At 48.2% G+C, this 24,742-nt stretch overlaps 1 protein-coding gene across 2 annotated transcripts in view; it reads right to left on the reverse strand.

Moving 5' to 3' along the window:
- Window positions 1-394: 394 nt before the first annotated feature.
- MAPK14 (mitogen-activated protein kinase 14) overlaps window positions 395-24,742 on the reverse strand; it is a 376,319-nt gene continuing 351,971 nt past the window's right edge. For both annotated transcript variants that reach the window (XM_069633433.1, XM_069633434.1), the window contains exons 11-12: window positions 14,959-15,132; window positions 395-2,997 (exon numbers count right to left, since the gene is read on the reverse strand). In XM_069633433.1, coding sequence (XP_069489534.1) covers window positions 2,930-2,997; window positions 14,959-15,132 — 242 coding nt within the window. In that variant the 3' untranslated portion in view covers window positions 395-2,929. The remainder of the gene's footprint in view (window positions 2,998-14,958; window positions 15,133-24,742) is intronic.

Below are 24,742 nucleotides of genomic sequence, written 5' to 3' on the forward strand. Positions count from 1 at the left end.
CTTGCTCTCAGACTATTATACATGCAAAGTCTGTTATTTCACAGCCCCCTCTCTCAAACTACATACCCTTGCATCATCACTGCTCTCTGTGCAACAATTTACTACGAAAGCTGTGATTTATCAACCCTTTAACCCACCTCTCCCAATTAGTTTTGTGCCAAGGTATGCAATTACCCAAGAATGACGGACTGTTCACAGCCCTTAATCTTCTGTGCATCAGTACCTTTGTGCTCTTAATTATATTTTCCATGTCAAAGATGTTTTTTCAAAATGCTTTGCTTTCATGGGGGGTATTAGCAACACATACCGCCAGCTGCCTCTCCCTGTTTCCATATCGCTGTTGGTTCCAAGCATGCCCTCACTAAAAGATCAGAAAAACTACACAGAAACCAAATTATTCATAAATAGATTTATAGAGAAAAACGAGCTGATGGACAGAAAGGGAGCTTACTGGCTTCCTCAGTTTGACAAAATTAATTTACAGTTTTCATAGTTTTGTGACAGTAAGTTCCCAGGTTATGCTTTACCTGGATTGCTTACTCCCTCCACCAATCTATTCCCAACATACAGGCTAGCAGCCTTCTAATACCATGGAACTGCTGCGAGGTGATGTTGCCCTTTCGTACGCTTGGCACTGGTTTGGTTTCTTCCCCAAAGCCTTGGCTCAGCACTCTTCACTTTCTCCTTTCAAGAACACTGGTTGGTTTATCCTTCTACACTCTCACCCAGGTTCTCCCACTCTTGCCATCTTTTAGTTTTAGTCATCCGTCAAGACTGAATCCTAGGATTTTCACCTTTTTTTCCCCAACGTTCAGCAGATTGTTGCTTTCCTCCTGCATGGGTGCTGGGCTCCAGCATAGCTTATGTTCCAACACTCTTAACCCAATTTTCTTATTCCGCCACCTACTGCCTGAGCTGTGGTTCCGTTTCTACTACAAAAATCAGGACCTCATTTGTCTTCTTTTCCTACTGTCTTTGTCAATCTATATTTATTCCTACACTCTGGGCCCTGATACTGCTTATCCTACACCTTAGTTCTTCTTGCATTCTGCTTGGCTTTAGGCCCTTGCATTTGTCCCTATGCTTTTTGGCCCCATTTCCGTTTCGCCTGCACAACAGGCTATTTATTTCCCCAATGCACTGGGTACAGTTCATCCGATTTCCTGGGCTCTGGTGCTCTTCCTCCGACAACTGTTGCCCTGTTCAGTTTTTATCCTCTGATTTTCTTTGGTCTTCTTGTCTCTGGGCATCTGTACTGTTTAATCTCCTATTCTCAGTGTCAGAACCCATGACTACTCCATTCTATCAATGGATTCAGTTCAAAGTATGTTTTGGACCATTATTCTGTTACTCCTAGTCGCTGAACCATAGTTGTGCTTCGCAAGTGCTCTTAACACCAGTTGATACCTAGTTTTGTTATTCCTATGTTCTGGGCCCTAGTTTTGCAAAGGCTTGCGCTCTTTGACCATGTTTAATTTCTCCAGAGCCCATAGAGCCCATTGTTTCTCTCCGCTTCAAGAACTTATTTTCCTCTCTGCAAAGCGTTTGGCCACAATTTAAGTTCTGTTCTTCATTCAGCACCTACAGGTCCGACTAGGATGCCTGGGGTGCATTTACGATGCAGCAAATTACATGGAAAGGTATTACACCTTAGGTTGGAACAGGAGACTATGCATGCAACATTGTGTTATACAATAGGTTTTGTATTTGCAGCTTTCAGTAGATCCCTCACTTGTGTACAGACCATGTAAAATAAAAAAGCACACCATTACCCCAACAAAGAACAGAGCAATCTCCCACGTTTAGAATGAGATGGCCAGGTGATAAGCAAACTCTCACATCATCTGTTTAAAACTGTCTCAAAGGATGGTTGTACGAATTCAGCAAACACTGATCCCTGCATGTGCTGCTCGGATCATCAAGGAGAAAGGAAGCCCTACCTCCAAAGCAGTATGAAAAGTACTTTACCTATCGAGCTCTGACCATAGCTGCATGACTACAAGTGTGGGAAAAAAATCACATCTGCATAGACAAGTGGCCCGAGGGCAACTGATGAACAAAGAGGACCAGAAGGCTGACATCCCAAAAGGTAAGTGCTGGCTTGAGTACACAGGGCAGGAGTGTGAGCATTAGCACAAGTGTATGCAAGTGGCATAGCTGGTATTTGGTGCAAACTTAGCCATGTGGGTGTGTATCATAAGTAGATGAGCACTAGGAGGGGGATGGTGAAAAAAAATGTACAATGCAAAAAAGAGCCCCCCCACACATCCAGATATAGCTCAGCGTGCAACTGCTGAGTAAACAGGAGCAATACTGTGACATGAAGTCCTCACATCAAAGAAAATATATGTTCCAATGTCTTGAATCGACAAGTCCAATAACTTCATCACGCCCCAATATTAAGGACAAACATCCCCAGCCAGAGCTTGGATTTGGCTCCCAAGGGACGTCTGCATTGCCCACAAAATATTTAACCGAAAATGAAAAGCAAAAACAACCCCTCTCCAAGCTTCCAGGAAGAGCTGCTCACTCGACTTTATATCTGAGGTCCTTTATCAAAAGCCCAGTAGCACGCAGTTCACGGGCACACTCCCAATGCAGTGCTTGCACTTTGATTGTCCGTTTTGCACTCCATCTGAAGTCTTTGAGTGACAGCCATAGGTAGGTGTATATACAAGCGGTTCCTCCATCAGCCATTGGAACAGGCCGCTCAGCGCAGCCCGTACACAGAAGAGAGGTGTACATGCAGCAGGCGTACATATAGTCACTCTATAAATAATTCTTTCCCCTGTCCCTCCCCCAATAACACGAAAGACGACCCAACCCTGCCACCAAGGAGAATGGGTGAGACGAGAGGCACTTGAATGGTGGGAGTCCTGGGGTGAAGAACTCTCCCTACAGTGAAACTGGACATAGTCCCAGCAGGTTCTCAGGACTCCATCTCCTCAGAGTCCAGGGCTGGAGGCACAAAACTCACCACTTCGTCATAGGTCAGGCCTGCAGTTGGGAAGAAAAAGTTAATTAGAAGTGGTTCAAGGGCAGAAGAAAATGGTTGAATGCTTGCCCATGTGGACGAGGTGATAAATGTAAACGAGCAATGCATTTTAGCACATGATCAAGAGCAGTAATGGAGTTTAAAGTTCAAGGTGATACTACTTGAACCAGGGCAACTCACAGACAGTTCTCCTACCACAAAACACCTTCATTTAGGTATTATCGATATAAAGAGAGACTCAGAGTGAGGTTGTTCTATACTGGAAGGGACAACCTTACTCACAGAGATCTTTGCCTGATGGAGAGGTCACCTTACTCTGACATTCTTACAGTGAGCCCGCACAATAAATGGAATTGGCCCGTGACAGTGCTGATGTTCCAGGAATTTGCACTGATACCTAACTGTGGAGTAACAAGGGTGCAGAAGGTCTCTTTGCTCCTTCTCGTACTTTATTCAGCATTACTATATAGTGTACATGCAGATCACATAACAGCATGACAATATGTAACAGCATGTTCTGTCATACGGCAGGAAATGTTTAATTTTACCAATGTGTAAAATAAGGATAGAGGTGATAACTATGCTGTGTGCAAGCCAATAGTTAATGTAAGGAACAAGTTACTTACCTGTAACTGTTGTTCTCCAGCATGGGTCTGGCATGGATTTACATGCTGATGAATATTCCCCGTCATCAGGCTGGGAATCCTCGGTAAAGAAAAAATCCGTATCAGTTTTGTTTCTGATCTGTCTTTCTTAGTAGTAACCAATCACTGGTCTCTGGGTCATACTGCCCCCAGCCAATGACTGCCCTCTCCCTAAGCCCCTCCCCTGGCAGCCATCCTCAGATTTGGTAGCACATAAAGTGGCAGTATGACCAAGTGAAGAGCTGCAGAGGGGAAAGAGGGAGTGTTCGCATGTGAATCCATGCCAGACACATGCTGGAGAACAACAGTTACAGGTAACTTGTTCCTTCTCCAGCATGGGGTCTGGCATGGATTCACATGCTCATGAATATAAGAATACATAGCAGTACACATATGCACAACCACGGGAGGTAGCAAAAGGCTCAACATTAAGCATTACATAAACTCAACATTAAGCAACTCTTAGCTCCTCACCAGGACCACCTTCAGGCGAACAGGTTGCGCAGCACTGCTTGGCCGACTCTGGACTCCTCCCTGGAATCCCGGTCGATGCAGTAGAATCTCGTGAAGTTGTGCGTCGACCTCCACGTAGCAGCCCTGCAGATGTCCAGCAGGGGCACACCAGACAAGAACGCCGTAGAAGCAGCGATCGTTCTGGTCGAATGGGCTCTCGGACGGCCGGGCAACGGTCGGTTGGCCAACCGATGACAGTGCATGATGCAGCCGGAGAGCCATCTGGAAATGGAAGCCTTCGAGAGAGCCTTCCCTTGGTTCACAGTTCCAAAGTTCACAAACAGCTGTGACGTCTTCCGAAAACTCTTTGTTCGGTCCACGTAGAACTTAAGTGCTCTAGCTACATCCAGCGAGTGCAAAGTACTCTCGGCCGGCGACGAAGGCGACGGAAAGGAAACTGGCAACACCAAGGGCTCGTTAAGATGGAAGTCCGATGGCACCTTTGGCATGAAAGAGTGGTGCGTCCTCAGCACCATCCTTGTATCGTGAAAAGTCAAGTATGGAGGCTTGCAGGATAGGGCCTGAATCTCTCCCACACGTCGTGCGGAGGAGATGGCCACAAGGAACGCTGTCTTCCACGACAGGAACTTCAACAGAGCCGAATGCAAAGGCTCGAATGGTGGCCCCATGAGCCTGGTCAGCACCACGTTGAGCTCCCACGCCGGGGCTGGAGCCTTCACCGGCGGGAACGATCGGAACAGTCCCTTCATAAATTCCTTCACCAGTCAATGAGCCCACAAGGACGGCCGTCCTGCAGTTCTGGTGTATCGGGAGATTGCTGCCAGATGTATCTTGATGGAAGCGTGAGCTAGTCCAGCTTTGGCCAGCGACAGTGGGTATGGTAGCACTTGAGGTGCCGTAATCTGTAGAGGGTTGATCTTCTGTGCACGGCACCAGACAGAGAACCTCTTCCACTTATGTCCGTAGCACTTGAGAGTTGAGGACGCCCTGGCCTTTGCAAGAACCTCTCTGCAGTCAGCCGGGTTATCGTACCCTCCAAACTCTAGCGCTGCAGGAGCCAGGCCTGCAAGTTCAGCGACTCCGGGTCGTGATGAAGAATGGCGCCTCACTCTCTGGAGAGAAGATCTGCATCCGTCGACAGCTTGACTGGTGGGGACGCTGAGAAGTCCAGAAGGTCCGGGAACCAGATCTGTCTCGGCCACGCCGGTGCAACCAGGATCATCCTGCACTGGGACCTCTTGAGCTGGCTGATGAGTCGAAGCAGCAGCGGCAACGGAGGAAACGCATACAGGAACAGGCCGTCCCCGGGGAACGAGAAAGCACTGCCCGTGCTCCTCGGCTGGGGGAACCTGCTGGCGAACCTCTGGCACTTGAGTTCGTCGCCGTCTCAAAACAGGTCGATCTGGGATTCGCCCCATCGTTGGAAGAGCCGATCCACTTGATCCTGGCGTAGTTCCCATTCGTGGCACGAGCACAGCTCCCTGCTGAGTGAGTCGGCAATGGTGTTTTTTATTCCTGCAAGATGGAAGGGAACCAGAAACATCCCCTGGGCGACGGCCCAGTGCCACAGATCCTGGGCCTCCTTGGATAGGGCTGGGGATCTGGTGCCTCCCTGCTTCCGGATGTAGAACATCGTGGTGGTGTTGTCGGTGAAGATCCTCACGACCTTGCCCTTGTGGGACGGGAGGAACGACTTGAGCGCCCAGAACACGGCGCGGAGCTCCAAGATGTTGATGTGGAGAGACCTCTCCTCCGGGAGCCAAAGGCCTCTTGCGTGGAGATCTCCGGTGTGTGCACCCCATCCCTCCAGGGAGGCGTCCGTCGTCACCGTCTCCCGATGTGCCGGGGTCTGGAAGTCCGTGCCCGCCATGAGGTGTGCATGGGTGCCCCACCACTGGATCGCCCGACGGAAAACCTCGTTGAGCGGGATCTTGTCTTCGAAGCTGTCCGCCGCTTACATCCAGTGGGCGTCGAGGAACTCCTGTAGAGGACGCATCCGTAGCCTGCACAGGCGCACTAGATAGATGAATGAGGACATCATACCAAGGAGGGACTTGATGGATCTCCCCCTGGCCAGCAGGCGCTGCACCTTGCCTAAGATGGCATTCGTCCTTTCCTCCGACGGAGACGCCAATCGTTCCACTGTATCGAGCTTCGCTCACAGAAACAGTGCCACCTGCGACAGAACCAAATGGGATTTCGGGTAGTTGATGGAGAACCCCAGCTCTGTGAATAAACGGACGGTCTCCGCCGTGTGCTCGACGGCGAGTTCTCTTGTCATTGCACGGATGAGCCAGTCGTCCAGGTAGGGGTAGACGTGGATCCCCTGCAGGCGCAGCCGTGTCGCCACTGGTGCTAGGCACTTGGTGAACACCCTGGGTGCCAACTTCAATCCGAATGGCAGAGCTCTGAATTGGTAGTGGCGTCCTTGGACTACGAATCTGAGGAACTTTCGGTGTCCTTTTAGGATGGGGATGTGGAAGTAAGCATCCTCCAAGTCCAACGACGATAGGAAGTCGCCCTCCTCCAGCTGTCCCAGCACGTGTTGGAGAGTGACCATCCTGAACTTCTCTGCCTTGATATATTTGTTCAACCGACGTAGGTCCAGGATGGGGCGCCAACCGCCTGTCTTCTTTCTGACGAGGAAGTATCTTGAGTATACTCCGGAGTCCCGGAGCCTCTTGGGGACGAGCTCGATGGCACCTTTCTTGAGCATCGCCTTTACCTCCAACAGCAGTTGAGGGACGTGATTTTCCTTCCTGGCCACGGGAGGAATGCGGGGCCACTTCTTTTGGAATTCGAGAGTGTGCCCCTGGGCCAGGGCATCCAGCACCCAACGGTCGGTGGAGATGGACTCCCACACTCTGACGAACTTCGCCAGCCGGCCTCCCACCGGGGTTCTTCGGTGGGGGCCCGACGCTACGGCCGGTTCAATCTAGCTTCGAGGCGGCCTTGCCGCCTTGGCGACAACGCCGAGATCCTCCTTGCTTGCCGCGACCCCTGTAAGCCTCCTGGGAGGAGGAGCGGGCCGCCTGGCGGTACGTAGAGGAGCCACCGACTGATCCCTTGGAGGCCCCCTGTCTGCCTCCGGTGCTCCGAAAGGGCTGTCGTTGCTGAAGGACTCCCAGGGTTTGGGCCGTCTCTGTGTCAGCCTTGATGGCCTGCAGCGACTCATCCACCGTTTTCCCAAACTGGTTGTTGCTGTCGAATGGCATGTCCAAAACCCTGGTCTGCATTTCCTGATGGAAGTCTGTCGCCTTGAGCCAGCCACGTTGTCGAAGGCAAACACTGTTGCCTAACTGGTGAAAACCGGTGTCGGCAATGTCCGTTGCCACCGTTATGACGTGGTCTGGCGCCACCTCACCTTCCTGCAGAATCTCCAGGGCCTCCGCCCTCTTGTCCTCTGGTAGGAAGTCCAGTAGGGGAGCTATCTTGTACCACAGCTCCCTGTGGTAACAGGCCACAATCGCTAAGGCGTTGGCCGCCTTAATTGTCGTTGTTGCCGACGAGATGACCCGTCGCCCCATGGCGTCCAATTTCTTACCCTCTCCGTCTGGTGGGGAAGTAGAGGTTGTGGTTTTCGCCCCCGCTGCCTTCTTCTTGGCCGCCACTGAGACGACCGAATCCGGCGTAGCTTGAGCCCGGAGGCTCAAAGGGGCGGCGTCGGGGACCCGGTACTTCCTCTCGTACCTGTCCCTCTTGGCAGGAGTCGTGGACGGGTTCTTCAGGATCGCAAGCCCCTCATCCCAGATATCGGCGAGTAACGGTACCGCGAGGACCGTCTTTCTCTTGGCCTCTCGCCGCTGATAGAGGAAACCCTCCTTCTGTTCCTCGGGGCAGAGCTGGAAGAGCTCGGATGCCCTGGCGATCATGGCGTGAAAGCGGCCAATTTCACGGGCGGGGAAGCCCGAGGGAGTGGTGATGGAAGTTCCGTCCAGTCACCACCATCGTCATCCGTCCCCGTTGTGGTATCCGTCACCGTGTCATCCCTGGGGTCCGATGAGGGCTCCACGGGTCTTGGGGGCATGAAGGGCAGGGAGGGATGAACTCTCCTCCGCTTGTTCGGAGGGCTTCCCGATGGGCCCGGTTCTGGATCGTCCACCGGGGTTCGTGGTAATCTCATCCTTATCTCCGTGCATAAGGTTTGGATTGCCATCAAAATGGCCACCAAGTTGTCCTGAAGCTTGGGCAATGGCTGCGACAGGAGGGAAGGCTGCTCCTCCACTGGGGCCTCGTCGGCGCCACCGTCGCTTTCTTAGACCACCTCTTCGGGATCCCTCCCGTGCGATTGTACCTTCTCGAACCGCTCGTTGAGGTTCTTCACAGTTTCCACCAGCTTCTCCTCAGAGACTGAATCTGTGTCCGTAATGGCCACCGGCCCCCCCCCCCTCTTTTTCCACCGGGGTCTTCACGGGGGTCTTGTCGATGGGCTGGAAAGAGGATTCCCTCCGCGGTAGCAGGGAAACGCTGGGCCCCGAGGTTGCCTCCACTGGTGTAGCCTCCACAGGCTTCGCCAGGGTTGCCACGACTCCCTCGATAGAGGCCTTAGCCGGGTGAATCAAGGCCTTCACCACCTTGGGCGTGCATGAGGCCTTCACCTTGGGGGGAGGGTCACCGCCTCGCTCCCCTCGGCTGAATCCTTCGAGATCAACCGGGGCCTCTCCAGAAGCTTACCTGGGTTCTCGGACCGTTCGGCGCTCCTGGTGCCCGCGGACTTGCGGTGCTTAGCCTTCTGTTGGGCCCCCGTCGCCGGGGCGCCCTCACAGGACTTAGAAGACCGCTCAGACCTTTTCTTCTCACCTGCTGGGCCTTTCTCCAGCCAGCTGGCGAGGCGGGTACGACGATCCCTCATGGTCCACTCCGATATGTTCTTGTAGAACGCACAGTCCTTCTCCACGTGCATCTTGTCCTCATAAAGGCAGTAGAGACATCTCGAATGCTCGTCCTCCTTGAAAACATTCTGTAACCCGCATCCAGGGCAGTTCCTGAACAGCTTGGATCCGGGCGTCGAGCTTCCATTGTCCTGGGCCATGTCCATGGTAGGCCTCAGATCTTCTGGAATCCTCCAAGAAGCGTAACTCGATGAAAACTTCCCCCTTGAGGGGCGTAGAAAATTCCGAAACGGGTCCCAGTTGATCGGAAGTAGAACGGTGGAGCTTGAGGCTCGATTTAACCGAAAAATTAGAAAATCTCTTTGAAAAAAGCGCGAAAACGCAGTAGAAGCTCGAGAACTATAGCACGAGGACTCCCAACACTTGAACGTGCGGTAAAAATCTGAGGATGGCTGCCAGGGGAGGGGCTTAGGGAGAGGGCAGTCATTGGCTGGGGGCAGTATGACCCAGTGACCAGTGATTGGTTACGACTAAGAAAGACAGTTCGGAAACGAAACTGATACTGATTTTTTCTTTACCGAGGATTCCCAGCCCAACGACGGGGAATATTCATGAGCATGTGAATCCATGCCAGACCCCATGCTGGAGAAGCATAGCACTAAGCCCTGGGGTATCTAAGAACGAGTAGCATGGCCTTAAACAGCTCAGTGGAGACTCTTGCGTAACATTATTTATCAGAGTGTGGATTAACACAGAGGGGATCTTAGCAAGGACACCATTACCACAATCTGGCAAGCAATGTGACCTCAAAAGCCCTCCTGGCTTTCCCTCTCGTCCTCTATCCTCTATGGGAACTGATGAGGCATGATATGTTCTCTTGGTTCTCGCCTAGGTTCCATCTGGGACTTGGCAAGTGTAAGGAACTCATTGTCGCAACAGTAAAGACAGACGCAAGTATTCACAGTTAAAGGGTGTTTATTGAACAATGTTTACAGGGTGGAAAAATGCCTAAACTAAACCAAAATCTAAGATGGGAGCAAGCGTCAATCATCAAATGAAAATAAGGCAGTCCTAGTGGCATTGTGTCAAATAAAAAAAGGGCTAATACTAAGAAACCTATTGCCAAACCTTAAAGCTAATACAAAAAGTGGTGTGGAATAGTTCAAGAAAAGATAGCAGTGTTCACAAATAATATGTCAGGATGTGGTAGCCTGCATCTTCCTTCCCCACGTTTTGAGCACAGGGTAAGGTGGGTTCTTGGAGCACAGCACACACTAGAGCTTCTTCAGCACGAGTCGACAGTTCTGTTCCAGTTTATCAGGATTTGGAGTTGTTTTACCGCAGAAGAAATGTTCGAAGGAGAAACGACTGAAGATTATTTGTTCAAAATAATCTTTAGTCATTTCTCCTGTGAACATTCCCGATGTGCACAAACCCCACCCACCCCACCAATACACGCCCACCCCACCCCACCCCACCCCACCCCACCCCTTACTTACATTCAATTCCGTCTCGCTGGTCCTGCAATGCCAGTTCCCTTTCACTTCTGTGATCGGGAACCGGTGCCGCAGGGTCCTTCACGTCCTTTTCTTAGGATCAGCTTCGGTGGTGTCCCCCGCAACCCTCCGCTCACTATATAGTATAGTGAGCGGGTTGTTGCGTGGGATACCCCTGCCTCCTTTTCTTTTTTCTTTTGGACTGTGGGACAGCGGCGGGAGACACCTCCGCAACCCATGCTCACAGTATAGTAAGCGGGGGTTGGGGAGACACCCCGCAGCCCTAAACCAAATCCAACTGGCCTACCGGACCAAAAGTCAGAAAGAAGGTTGACCATTTGGTGGTACCTTCTTTCAGACTTTTGGTTGATTAGGTCATTTGGATTCGGTCATTTTGGCCGAAACCGTTTATCAGGAGCCTCAATGGCCAAGCTTTGTATCCCTTGAAAGTCTCTTGCCTTCGAGGGCCTGATGTGTTCTAATAACAAAATAAAAAGTACCTTCAACAAAATGAAAGTTTGTTTCCCGGTTTTACTTAGGGTGCGGGTACTTCACCCCTGGGTCCCCCCTCTTCCGGGCGCTGACCCTTGTTCCTCGTGGCGTTGGCCGATTGTTGTTCACCCCTTGGATCTCCCTCTTCCAGGCTTGGATCCTGAAAGAGTTCCTGTTGATATCATGGCTTCAGTGGTTCTCTCCTGGTTCTGAGGGTCTGATAGGTTTTCAAATAACAAAACAAACACAAAGTTCTGTTCTACGTATTTCCCGGGTGATGGGTTCACCCCCTCTTCTGGGCACAGACCTCCTTCCTGCTTTCAGCCTCCCTCCACCGGGTTCACTATGGCCTTTCCTTCTTTTCACACATCTTAATGTCTTTTTAAACAGTTCCAGTGGACATTCCTCAGCCGGGTTCACTCTTATCAACACACTGTTTCTTGGGACTTTAGACTTGCCCCCTTCTCGTTAACATCCCTCTTTCGGGTTCACTCTTACCAAGTTCATATTCACTTTTACTTGCAATGTTTGCAGGATTCACTTCTCTTACTTTCTTTATAGTTCTTAGGTCAAAGGCTTTCGACTGTACAGGGATTTTGTTCGACCTTGTGTATGACCACTTAGACCTATCTTGGCGGCTCTCTTACGGCTTCTGTTATCTGTAGTTTCACTCAGACGGGGATTGACCAGGGTTTCTCAGAGCAGTACCCATGTGTTACCAATCCCCTTTTGCAGCTGGGCTCCCCTTTACAATGTTACAGTTCTCACTTTGCCATTTTCATTCACCAGAGCCCGGTTCTTATCAGCTCTCCCCTCGACTCACTGGCTGTGATGAACTGCTTTGCATTCCTCTTTACTGGAGTCAATGTTGGTACCACGGAAGCAGGTGTCTCCATCACTCCGGCTTATCGGCGTCGATACGCTCTGTGTACCTCTGACATCTGTTGAAGCACACTTGGGCTATTGTCCTCGGTCTTAAGTTTCTTTCAGCGGAGGTTTGGGGTGTTTTGTCAAAAATGGCAAGGTCGTGTCTCTCCTCATCAGCCTCTCCATAATTGCCACCTTTCTCCTCCTCTTGAGCTGCCGTGTCTACAACTGCCTCGTCGTGCGGTCTGCCTTGCTTGTACTGCGCTCTCTTGCTCCACCTTTTATCCCTGTGGGGAAGGGAAAGGGCCGTCAGTTGTGCGTGTGGTAGGAAGAATTCTCAGAAATGTGGTAATTCCTCTCTACCTTAGAGACTCCCATCACTTTTGCTGGACTCTAGGACTTTTTAATTTTTAACCTGGAGAGAGTGAGACCTTTTTCCCACTCTCTCATGTATTTTTCTGTGATTTGGACTCTGTTTTTCTTGTGACTTTGGAATATGACAAACTCCATAGGCATCAACTTTGCATTGTGACACACAGCACCTTCAAGAGCAGTGACAGTGAAGTCTCTTAGATTTCCCAAAGGTTTAAATACCTTCTATTGGTGAAACTACTGTTTCCAAGAGCAGTGAAGTGAAAATGACTTTAGTACATTTTGTAACTTTCTAGACCCAGCACACACTACCTTACCATAGGGTGCTGGAGGGATTACTTACTATCCCCTTTGTCTAGTTTCTCATGTAACATTTTTATGTTAACCTTCCTACAATTAATGGCTGGTGGCAGTGGTTTACTTTTTACTACTGTTGTGTGTTTTTACTGCGGGCTGCAATTGCAGATTTGGTAAAGCACCCATTAGTGCCCATTTTGTCAAAATGGCCCGGTCTTCTTTTTTTGCCATTTCTTGTCGGAAAGGTCCTTCTTGGGATTTACTCTGCGCGCCAAACCAGGTTTAGACCCTTTGTTTCATTTTGTGTCTGTGCTTAATCCCCTTGGTTACAGGAATGCACCCAAAGGTGATTGACCGGCTGGCTGTCTGGCAAGGACAGCCACCCTGCGGTATGATTGACAGCTGGGCTGGAATGAATGGGAGACGCCTACATAAAAGGCAAGGCTTTTTGGCTTGGAAGGCCACTGGACGAAGGAATCCGAAGAACTTGGAAGAGACGTCTGCTGCGACTCCTGGACCGTTGGTTTGCCCGGTGAAGCCCTGCTGCTGTGCTGAAGCTCTGAATTTGTTTTGACTAGAGAAGCCCTGCAAGGACGACTTCTCCCCTTGAGCTGGTGGGACCAATCAACTCCAACATGAACTTGTTTGGACATTCTCTCAGAGTTGGCTGTACTTCCACTGCTGCTGCTGGAACTGAAGTGCCAGGGAGAGGAACATCAAACGGAGTACATCACTTAAAACAGACCTGTGCTGAAGGAAGATCCCTTGGACTCCCTTGAAGCAGGACTGACCAAGCCTGAGCCACCTCAACAGAGTGCTGGACCCCAGATGTAAGTGAAGTCCAAACTGGTATTCGTGAGACCGCAGTGGTGCCATTTGCTGAGACACGAGGAGCTGATACCGCGAAGTGCCACTGAATTGAAGTTTGTCCTTTTCTGCTGCTGACCATCTAATTGCAGTGCAGGAGTCCCTAGAGTCCTCCCTCTTGTCCCCACAACTGAGGCCCAGGAACAAAAGGATCTGTAGAGCTGCACAGGAACAGAAGCCAGCTGGAACCATTTCTTCTAACCAAAGGTACTGTAAAGTTTGAGAGGACTTACCTATTGTTGTTGTAGCCTTACTTGATCTCAGTTGAGACTTGTCTTGGTTTCTTCTGTAGAGCTGCTTGCATCGTCTACCCCTCACATGCCCCCCAGCTTGTGGCCCTAAACTGATTCTACTTTTTGTACAAAGATTTCTAAAACATTGTGCAAGACTTTTACTTACCTACAAGAAGTGCTTCAGCTCACCTAGACTTTCGCCCAATTGACATTGGCTGGCCTGGCTCCCTGAATAAATAGTCTTCCCTCTGACCTTGTGCTTCACCTTTCCTTCCAGGAAGGGGTTAACTTACTTTGCATTGGGGATTCAAAAGTACTTACCTGCTTCAGAGCACTTGGGTGATCTCTTGTTTTATTCTATAACCCTTTTCTTTGACATGATTTTCAGTATTGCTCTAAATTCACCAGTGATACATTAATGTCCACAGTGTCCTAACTATTTAAGTCACCTGAGGGTGTAGGAATTGTCTGTGTGCCATCCCCAATGGGTATTTGCTGATTTAGAGAAAAAAAGAGTGTGTATTTTGGAGTGTATTTGGGTGTTACTGATATATTGCCCCCTTCTGAAGAAGGCTTATTCAAACTGACTGTTAAATTAATAATTGGTTAATCAAGAAACCTTGAATATAAGTGTTTATTTGGATACTTGTCACTGTGAATCTCTGTGTAACCACCCTACTGCTCACATTGACACCTCTTGAGATACGCCTGGCTGCTCAGCCACACTACCAACCTGTGTAGTACAGACTTATATCAAAGGTTGGGTTCATATTGCCAGGAGGACAAGGTTGTTGTAGTGCACCCAAAGGGCACTGCTCCAAATCTTGCCTAACAGCGTGATTCTCGTCAGTTGCCTGACTTGCCTAACCCTTGAATTGGGACATGTCAGGTAAACGGCTCTGGTGTCAGTCCGTTGTGCAAAAGTGTTTGTGTTAAGAAAGGGGGAGTGGGGAATGTGTTTTCGAATGTCCTATGGGGTAGGATGGGGAAGAGGTATTGAAGGAAGGGGGATACCGCGTCTCACCCGTCAGTGTCCCACTCCCACTCCCTGAGGACCTCCCATCCAGGTGATACTCCCTCACTGGTCCACCCCCAAGAACTGGATCCAATAGCAATGGTTGTGTCCTGGCCACAAGGATGGCAGATCCCCAGGGACTAGCTAGGGAGACATCTTCAGGTTTCTCACACAGGTACTAGCGAATTGCTCAATTAAGTATTTTCCCCACTTTGGAAGGTGACCCTTCACCCACTTTACCCATGCCCAGAAGCGATACGCGAGTTGAGGCTACTACTACTGGAGCCAAGAAATCCTTTTCCATCTGCTACTTTCCCTATTCATCACAGAAAGTCATGTTAGCTTGATGCGGTCATGAAATTCCTGTAACTCACTTTTCCACTCCTCGATCTCAAGCTCCTTGCTTTCGAAAGACTGGTCATAGGGATCTGCCACAGGCTCGTCATCTGGATCATGATACTGAGCGAAGTAGGCGTGGGCCAAGGCCTCGGTTGCTGTGATTCTCTTGTCAGTGTCCAGGACCAGCATTTTTTCCAACAGATCCACAGCTATAGCATACAAATGAAGACAAAAGTCTTAAGCATTGTTCTACTACAAAACAAGTTATAAAGAGGAACTACAAAACAACACCTAATATTACATTAATCATTATTTTAAGTATTAGAAAAGAGAATTAAGAAAGCATTTAAACTGCTCTCTTACCCCTCCTCAGACCAGGAGCCAAAGCTAACTGTTGTGTGCACAAAAAAGGTTAGCTGCACCATCGCTGGCAACGTTGGCTACAGACACAGATCCACCAATAACCTTAATGAACTTTATTGAATTTTAATTATATTTATGACATTTATATAACACCAAAACCCTGGTGTATACAAGGTTTTTACCTGTTTCAGGACAGGTATGGCGGTACCATTTATGCAGACGGAGAAGAAAGAGTCTAGGTTTTTTAGGTGATAGGGGGAGCCGACAATGGATATCGTGCAGGCGGACGTGGAAACACCAGCACCATCAATCACGAGATGGTGCTGGTGTTTCCACTTCCCCATTCCCATCGAGTCCTATGGGACTCGATGGGAATGGGGATTAGGACTCGATGGGAATGGGGATTAACCAAATTCTGCCTCCGGAATTCCCTGGACACCGGGGTCATAATGCCCCAGTAATTCCCCCCCCCCCCCCCCACTCTGTAAACGAGACAAACCAGGTGAAAGTCACATCTGTTGCCTATTTTATATATGGGGTGGCAGATGGAGGTGCATCATGGCCCATGCAACAACCTGGCTAAAGGAGAAAAGGAAGGAGTATAAAGAAGAGTGACATTTAGAGAGAGGAGATGCAGGTTGGAAGTGAAATCAAGGGAAAGGAGGTGGTGTGCAGTTGGAAGGAGGTTGGAAGAGACAACAGAGGGGAAGAGGGCGGTAAGGAGGGTATTAAGGCCAAGGTTGGAAAGAGATTTGAGGGTATTTATTGGGGGTTAGAGGAGACATAGGAGGAGAGACAAAGGAGTGTGTCAAGGAGGAGTTTGGAAGAAGAGTTAAGGATGAGGAAGAGATTAAAAGGGAGAAGGTAGGATGTGAATAGTAAGCCCGTTTGTGTACAACCCTCTGGTGAGGGCACTACTAACAGCAAGGGGGGTTAACACACCTGACAACAAGGGGAAGACAAACCTTTTCTCAAACTGGCCGCAAGAACACATCAACTCCCAAAGGGTTTTTATTTTCAATTCAGCAAGTGGACCTGCTGGCCATCCCACTCTCTAACTTATGTAGGGGCAATCCTGCGCTAAATCATGCATCCCTCGACCCAAGACTGGTAACCCCTTCCATCTACAAGCTGTCCCGCCTTTTGGTGATGGTATCAGTTTACTGAAATGAGATCCCAGAGGAAATTATTTATAGAAAAAGGTATCAAAAATATTTATTGATACTGACTCCATCATTAGACCCAAAGTTGTAAATCTAAAAAGCAGCAATTAAATACTCACAACTGTGGCCAAACAGAAAAAGGAAAGAGGGAAAAAGGGAGAAATACTAACTCATTCACAATCATCTGACCAATCTATCCTAATGCATTCATACATAAAGCAATCGACAATCAAATATATATAATACACCAGATAAAGTTACATATCAAAACACATTTCATCTTAATACAAGCAATGAATCACAATTAATATGTTTTTCTTTTTTTGCTTTTCTTGTGTCTTGGAATATAACTAATTATTGTAATATTTCCAAGCCTCAGGCAAGCCCCAACCGGTTTCGATTTGAAGGTGTTTCACTGCGTCTTCATGGGGGTGTTAAAAAGACATTCTGTAATGGCAATATCTTCCTCTAGATCAATCCAGCCTTGAAAGAGGCACACCTGAAAACTGCAGCAGTAAGGTTTCAGAAAAACATGGTTTGCTGCCTTTTAACCATTGTGCAGAAAGACCAAACTATTCTTGCATGTATCGATCCATTGAAATTTCAAATGTGATTGCCATCATCCTCTTATTTGGAAAGCGCATGTGTAACACCAATGGAGCAATCAGGAAGGAACCTTGAAGTTCATTTGAAAATGACTGTAGAAAACGAATAGCTATGGCATCGGGCAAAGAACTACTTTTGGTGATGGCCTAAAGGAATACGCCTCATCTACCTAGGCTTCCTTGGGAATAACTTAAAGTTTGTGCCTTCCAGACACTCAGATTCTGACCTTTTCTGGTCCTCGCGTGCTCTTATATCTCCCTCCCTAAATCGCTCTACCACTATCCCTCATCTTTTACTCTTCTTCCTCCTACTCCACTCGGTCTCTCCTCTCTCCTTCCCTCAAACTCACTCTCGTCCCACCTTTAGTCTCTCTCTCTCTCCCTCTCTCCATACTGCTTACCTCCACCCTCCGATCTTACTCACCACTACTCTCTCCCTTCTCCACACTAGTACCCACCACTACTCCCCTCACCTCACCTCACTACTACTCTCCCCTTTACACATCCTCTCAATCACCGCCTTTTCACTATATCATTCACTTCCAATACCTCTTCCTCTCACCAATGAATACCTCACCTTGCACACAGTCTGAATAATCCTCTTCCAAGCTCTTCTGCACAGTTCTTCCTCAAGTCTGCTTTTGGTCTGCCTCTGACCTCATCAGAACAACCCACAACTTCTGATTCCTAGACCTCTTTTTATCCTGCCCCCTTTGTCCCATTTGGCTAACCTTCCTCACGGTTCACCAGGCCAATCTATAATGGTTCTTGTTTCCCAGTGAGATGGTAAAATCATCAAATGACCTAACAAGGGGTCTAAGCCACACCCCTTTCTCGTGTGGGTCCACTGGATTTTGTAATGGTAGCACGCGATGATGAGTCATGCCGTTCAGATCCCAGTTCGTGTGAGGTAATAGCAGGACTGTCAGCCCATTAGTTTGGCTTTGGTACTATTCTGCAGCAAGCGTAATGATATTCAAGAATTCAAAGTAAGTGCAGCCATCTGCGATTGACTGTAGCTCTGTGTGCACAGTGGCTCCTCTTGAGTATATTTCCAATTTTGGCTTGCATGTGCCCATGTAGGGTTTCATTTCTGCTGGTCACTTGATTCTCTCTCACAGGGTATGCTGGGCTTTGTAGTTTTCTCCAAGAAATTGCAACAAAAAATGGCCAGCATCATGCAAGCTAGGTAATGACAATTGCGCTGCATGCAAGCAAACTGGCACTATAAGAAGGGTCAGGGTTTGGAGTCCTCCTAACCACCACTTTCCCCTGTGGGGTGGCACTGGCTCTGCCTTCTACCCTAATAGGCCACTCATCCCAGGTTGAGAGTGGTCCCCATCCCCTCTTGACAGGGTTCCTGTCACACTATCTTTAATGCAGCCAACGTGGAGAGAGCGAGAAGGGTTATCTCTCAAGTCGCAGTTGAAGACTGACACAAAGGTTCAATTAGTCCACACATCTATCCACAGAAGCATATATCACACCGATGTACTGAATGATATCTACACATATTAGGCTACACAAATAGATCTCTATTAGTTCACATAGACACATCATAATACACAGTATTAAAAACTACCCAATATATATACAAAAATAGTGATATCTTTTGGAGGACACGCCTCACCCCAATACTTAATGTGGATCTATTCTCACTGATCGGCAAACATAAATGACAAGGGGGATCCGTCGACTTGTCTCCAGACTTCCCTATTCCCAAGAGCAGTGTAATGAAAGCCTAAAGGCTGAGGACTTGTATATCAAGAGAATATGTTTTCCTTGATATTTTTTTTTTCACTCTATTAGAATTTCGGTGTGGGCCCCTGGCAGGACTTTTATGCAGTTTTTTTTCAAACACTTGGCTTTGCCTGATATACTCTCCTGCCAGGACTTGTATGCAGTTTCTTTCAACATGTGTTTGGTACATTTAATATAATCATTCTGCTTGCTTTCCAAACACTTGGTATATTTTCTACCAGGTTTCAACACGTAATGTCTCTCTGGTTTCACTTTTTGGTCTCCAAAAATTCATACTGAGGGTCCCAGACCACAGTCCCCCTGTCTAGGGCTTTTGCTATCTTGCTAGAAAATGCTTTGGCATCGCAACCCTTTCCCTGGGCTCACCAGTTCTCTTCTTGTGCTTTCTCAGTGTTCCCGACTCTAAGTCGGATGTTTCTCTGGTTTCCATGTCTCCCTCTGCAGGGACGTCATTTCACCAAAATGCCAGGGGTAATGGAAGTGACATCACATGACCCTCAACCCCCTGATGACATCACAGGAAGTGATGTAATTTGACCCCACCCCGAAGTGATATCGCGGGAACATGACTTTTCACCCGTTGACAAAACAGGAAGTGGCATCAAATAGCATTGTACACTATGAAAAGAACAAGTTACTTACCAACTGTAACTTTCTTTCGATTGGAGGTTCCTCCCACGTATTCCTCATCTTAGATATATCCTTTCCTTCAGCTTTGCTGCTTCGGAAATGTTTTCTCTCTCCACCAGAGGGCGCTCCACTCGAGGTCGCAGAGTCTATGTCCCTCGGCGGCATCTGTCGAGCACCGACGTGACCTGCTCTATAAATGCCTCGAGCGTGCCCGTTGGCCTCAGTTCTGTTTTTTCATGCATTATAGCCCATGGATTATAGCCTCTTTTGACCCAGGTCTTCAAAGAATTTAGAGTGTAAATCACAAACTGTACTGTGGGGTAGGCTGGGAGGGTCGATGAGGAATACGTGGGAGGAACATCCAATGGAAAGAACGTTACAGTTGGTAAGTAACTTGTTCTTCGAATGGATTGTGTCCTCCCACGTATTTCTCATCTTAGACTCCCAAAGCAGTTTTGTATTGGAGGTGGGAGTACAGAAATCTTAATCATGTACAGAATGAAGTACTGATTTAGCGAATAGACCTCCTTGAGAAGAAGTCGAATCTAGAGCATAATGTTTTTATAAAAGTGTGCATGGGTGACCATGTGGCTGCTGCGCAAATATCTTGCACAGGGACACCCCTTTGAAGTGCTGTCGAAGTTGCCATGCCCCTGGTTGAATGAGCCCTCAGCCCATCTGGCGGTTCTTTCCCAGCCAATCTATAACATTCTGTTATAGCTAAAACTATCCATCTAGATAATGTTTTTTAGTTACAGCAAGTCCTAGTTTGCGGCCAGTGTATCCCACAAAAAGTTGGTCACACTGACATTTTTGCCAATCTTGAAATATAGAAGCTAAAAGCTCTTCTAGGATCTAATCTATGTAGCAGTTCCTCTTCCTTAATTGCGTGAGGGGGATGATAGAACGTAGGTAGTGCTATTTTTTGTGACAGGTGAAAATCTGAAACAATTTTTGGCAAAAAAGATGGTTTTATTCTAAGGACTACTTTATAAAAGATGGTGTGAGGAGGACCGCTAGAAAGCGCCTGTAACTCACTTACCCTGCGGGCTGATGTCATTGCCACAAGAAGTATTGTTTTTAAAGTAAGGAGCCTCAATCGACAAGAATGTAAAGGCTCAAATGGAATACATGTGAGGAACTTTAGAACCAAGTTTAAATCTCACACAGGAACTTGAAAGGGTATCGGGGGAAACACATTATTTAGGCCTTTTAAGAATTGAATTATTAAAAAGGTATCTTAAAGTAAGATTCTTCCTCTGAAGAGCACTTAAAAATGGATAGCGCTGCTAAGTATCCTTTTATCGTACCAACCTGGAGCTCCAGATTATCCAAATGTAATAGAAAAGACAATACTGCGGGAATATTACATTGAAATGGGTCCACATTCTGATCTCTGCACCAATTACTGAACTTGTTCCAATGACACAGATACAGAGATTTAGTTGCTGGCCTTCTGGCCGAAAGCAAGATCTCCATTACATCATCCGGAAGGTCCCAATCCTTGTACCTCAACCTCTCAGAAGCCATGCGTGAAGGTTGAGTGTGTTGACCTTTGGATGGAGAACATGACCTCTGTCTTGCGAGAGAAGATCCTCTCTTTTTGGAAGACGTATTGGAGGGCAGATGGACATGTCCAGAAGGTCTGGGTACCACGTTCTCCTGGCCCAATCCGGAGCAATTAGGATCATGGTTTTCCCAAACTTTCTCAACCTCCTGATTACTTGAGGGATCACAGGGACTGGAGGGAATGCGTACAGAAGTGGGAATTCCCATTCCACCACGAACGCGTCCCCTAGAGCTCCTCTCGGGGGAAATTCCCTTGAGCAGCACAGTTCGCACTTCCGGTTGGCACTGGTCGCCAACAGATCCACTTGAGGGGTTCCCCAAAGAGCGAAGGACTTCCTGAGCTAGCTCCCACTTGTGGGACACTGCTCTGCCTGCTCAGAGCGTCCGCCGCTGTGTTTTGCTCTCCGGCTAGATGAACTGCCGACAGAGAGATCCCTTCTTGCATTGCCCAAAACCAGAGTTGCATTGCTTCTCTGCACAGTGGCAGTGACCCTACTCCTCCTCTCGTGTTGAGGTAGTACATGGCCACTGTGTTGTCTGTCATTATTAGGACATTCTTTCCCCGTACAGAGGGCAGGAAGGCCTTCAGCGCTAGTCTGATTGCCCTCAGCTCCAATAGGTTGATATGAAGTTTGGACTCCAATGGAGACCAACGACCGCTGATTGTTAGATCGTTGGTGTGAGCTCCCCACCCTTGAGTGAGGCGTCCGTTACTACTGTTATCTCCGGCCATGGTTGCCAAAAAGATTCTCCCTTGAGGATATGTTTCCTGCAAGCCCACCATTGTAGATCCTGTGCTACTCTGGTTGGAACTTGCAATAGATCTGACATTTCCCCTGAAAATTGAGACCATTGTGTCCTGAGAGTCCATTGAAGGGATCTCATCCTCAATCTGGCTTCTGGCACCAGAAAAATGCAGGATGCCATTAGACCGAGCAACCTGAGAAAATCGAAGGCCAGTAGATACTGGGCATTCTGGAATTTTATTACCATCTGCAGAATGTGGTGAGCTCTCTCTTCGGAAGGCGAGGCTTTGCCCGAACAAGTATCCAGGACTGCTCCTATAAACTGGAGCTTCTGTGACGGTATCATGCTTGACTTTTTTTACATTCAGAGAAACCCCTAGTTTGTGAAGGAAGTGGCAAGTCTTGGACAGATGATCTTGGGCTTGTTCTGGAGAACGTGCCCTGATCATCCAATCGTCCAGATAGGGGTATACGTGGACCCCCCCCCCTCTCCTGAGACTTGTTGCCACTACCGCCATCAACTTGGTGAAAACTCTCGGGCGGAGGTCAACCCGAATGGCAGAACTCAAAATTGATAGTGAGAATTGCCAATCGCAAACCTCAGGTACTTTCTGTGCTTGAGATGGATTGGCACATGAAAGTAAGCATCCTAAAGATCCAATGACACCAACCAATCCTGGAGTTGGAGAGCCCGAAGTATCTGAGAAAGTGTGACCATCTTGAATTTGTCCTTCCTGAGGAACTTGTTAAAGTATCTCAACTCCAAGATGGGTCTCCGTCCTCCGTCTTTCTTTGGAATGAGGAAATATGGGGAATACCAACCCTTGTTCCTCTCCGCTGCAGGTACATGATCTATTGCACCTTTCTGTAGCAGGGTTAAAACTTCCTGCAACAGGAGCAGGTCTGGATGTTTCACAGAGTTGTATCCCGGTGGGTGATTGTGCGGTTTCTTTAGAAAGGGAAGGCAGTAACCTTGGGATACTGTTTCCAGTGCCCAAGCATCTGAAGTAATGCCCCGCCATTCTTTCAGATGCCCTGAGATACTGCCTCCCACTGGGGTCTTGTGGGTCAAAACCTCAGGTTTTGCGGCAGTGCAGCAGCGGCTGAAGGGACAGATGCCGCTGTTGGGGCAAATCTAGCACCTTTTCCTCGGCCCCGAGGACATTTTCTTTGACTGGCCTGTCCCCTTCCTTTTCCAATTGAGGAATAAAATCGAAAGAGACGACCCCTCCAAGAAGATGAGCCTGTGTAGGGGCGTTGTTGAGGTTGTCTTATAGCGGCACTGAGCGATTTTGCTGCCGCTTTGGAGGTCTGCAGCTTCTCCAAACTTTCATCTGCCTTGCTGCCAAACAACCTCGAGCCGTCAAATGGCATATTAAGAAGCCTGGATTGTACGTCCGATGCAAAGCCCGACTTCCTTAGCCCTGCAAATCTACGTAGCACTGTGCTAGATGCCATGGACCTACTGATACTGTCAGCTGTGTCCCAGCCTGATTGAAGGCATTCCTCCGAGCCTCCTTTCCATCCCTTATTAGAGCTAGGAATCCATCACGTTCCTCATCTTCTGGGATGTGCTTAGCTGCTGCTGCTATGCAGTCCCACATGGTATATGCAAAGCTTGCAAGGATGCAAGTTACATTGGAGGATTTTAAAGCCATGCTTCCTGATGTAAAAATCTTTCTGGACCATGCATCAAACTTTTTATCATCCATATCCGGGGAAATTGTAGGGTATGCAGCATTTCTAGTAGAGGTAGCTGCTTGAACTACCAGACCTTCTGGAGATGGATGCTTGCTCAAGTATTCCGGGACTGAATTACAGGGTCTATATTTTGACACAAATTTTTATTTACTGCTGGAATGGTTTCAGGATGTTCCCATGAAGAATTAACCCTTCTTTGTAAGGCCACATGAAAGGGAAGTATGGGGTCTTGCTGAGGTCCACCTGACAGGATATCAGTCATGTCATCATCTTGATAGACAGGTGAATTCCTATACCATCCCACGAATTCAGTAACTCTACTCATTAACTTTCTATAGCCCGCATTAGCATTTTCTGCTGGGTAAGGCTTTTCAAATTCGTATTCTGGTGAAGTATCCAGACCACTTGCTGATTGCAAGCACTCATGTAAGTCTTGTATTTTAGATTGAGGGTCAAATAAATTTAACACCAGCAGGAGAAACTTCTTCATCTGCTGATGACTCTCCTTTGTATATGGATGTCATGGTCCTAAAAAAATCATGTCTACTCTCAGGATGAAAGATCTTTTCAGGTGGAATAGGTTTTGATATTGACATAGGCATGGGCGTCGACAGACACGTCGATGGCGTCGATGCTGTAGCTCCAACCTTTGATATTGTCGAGCTAGCCTTCGAAGGAATCGTCGAAGGAGTTGTCGAGACCATCGACGCCATCGAAGGAGCCTTCAAAACTGTTGACTGTACACTCGACGTCTTTTTAGGTGGAGTCATGGACGCCTTGTACTCTACCGTCCTCGATGGCTTAGAGGATGTTTTCGACGCAGCCTTTGAAGACGTAGGAGAGTCTGACGCCATCTTTTTTAAATCTACCTCTGATTTATGCACCAGTAGACTTTTTCCATGAGGTGTCTGGGAAGAGTCCATGGATGACAACCTCGACAACTTTTTGTCGGATCTTCTTGCTTTAGATCTTCCCCTGTCACTTTTCTTGTGAGCAGGGGCATGGTCTTTGTCAAGACTTTTTTGAGGGGGTCTGGGCCGCGTTCTCAATATATTTAACATAGAAACCCTAAAGGCTTCCCATTTTGTCAGAGAGTCATGTCTTGAAGGACATGTTATAACTTCCTCAGATGACGTTGAGGTAGAAGAGGGAGACCGGCGTCGTCTTTTTTTCGCCTTTTTGGAGGTCGAAGAGGACTTTCATGATCTGCTCCTCGATCTAGATGTTTTATGATGTTTCATCGAAGACTCAGCCGAGTCTTTTCTCCTCCTTTGAAGAAAA

This window comes from Ambystoma mexicanum, chromosome 13 (assembly GCF_040938575.1).
Source record: "Ambystoma mexicanum isolate Mex_15411 chromosome 13, UKY_AmexF1_1, whole genome shotgun sequence".
NCBI classification, from domain to species: domain Eukaryota; kingdom Metazoa; phylum Chordata; class Amphibia; order Caudata; family Ambystomatidae; genus Ambystoma; species Ambystoma mexicanum.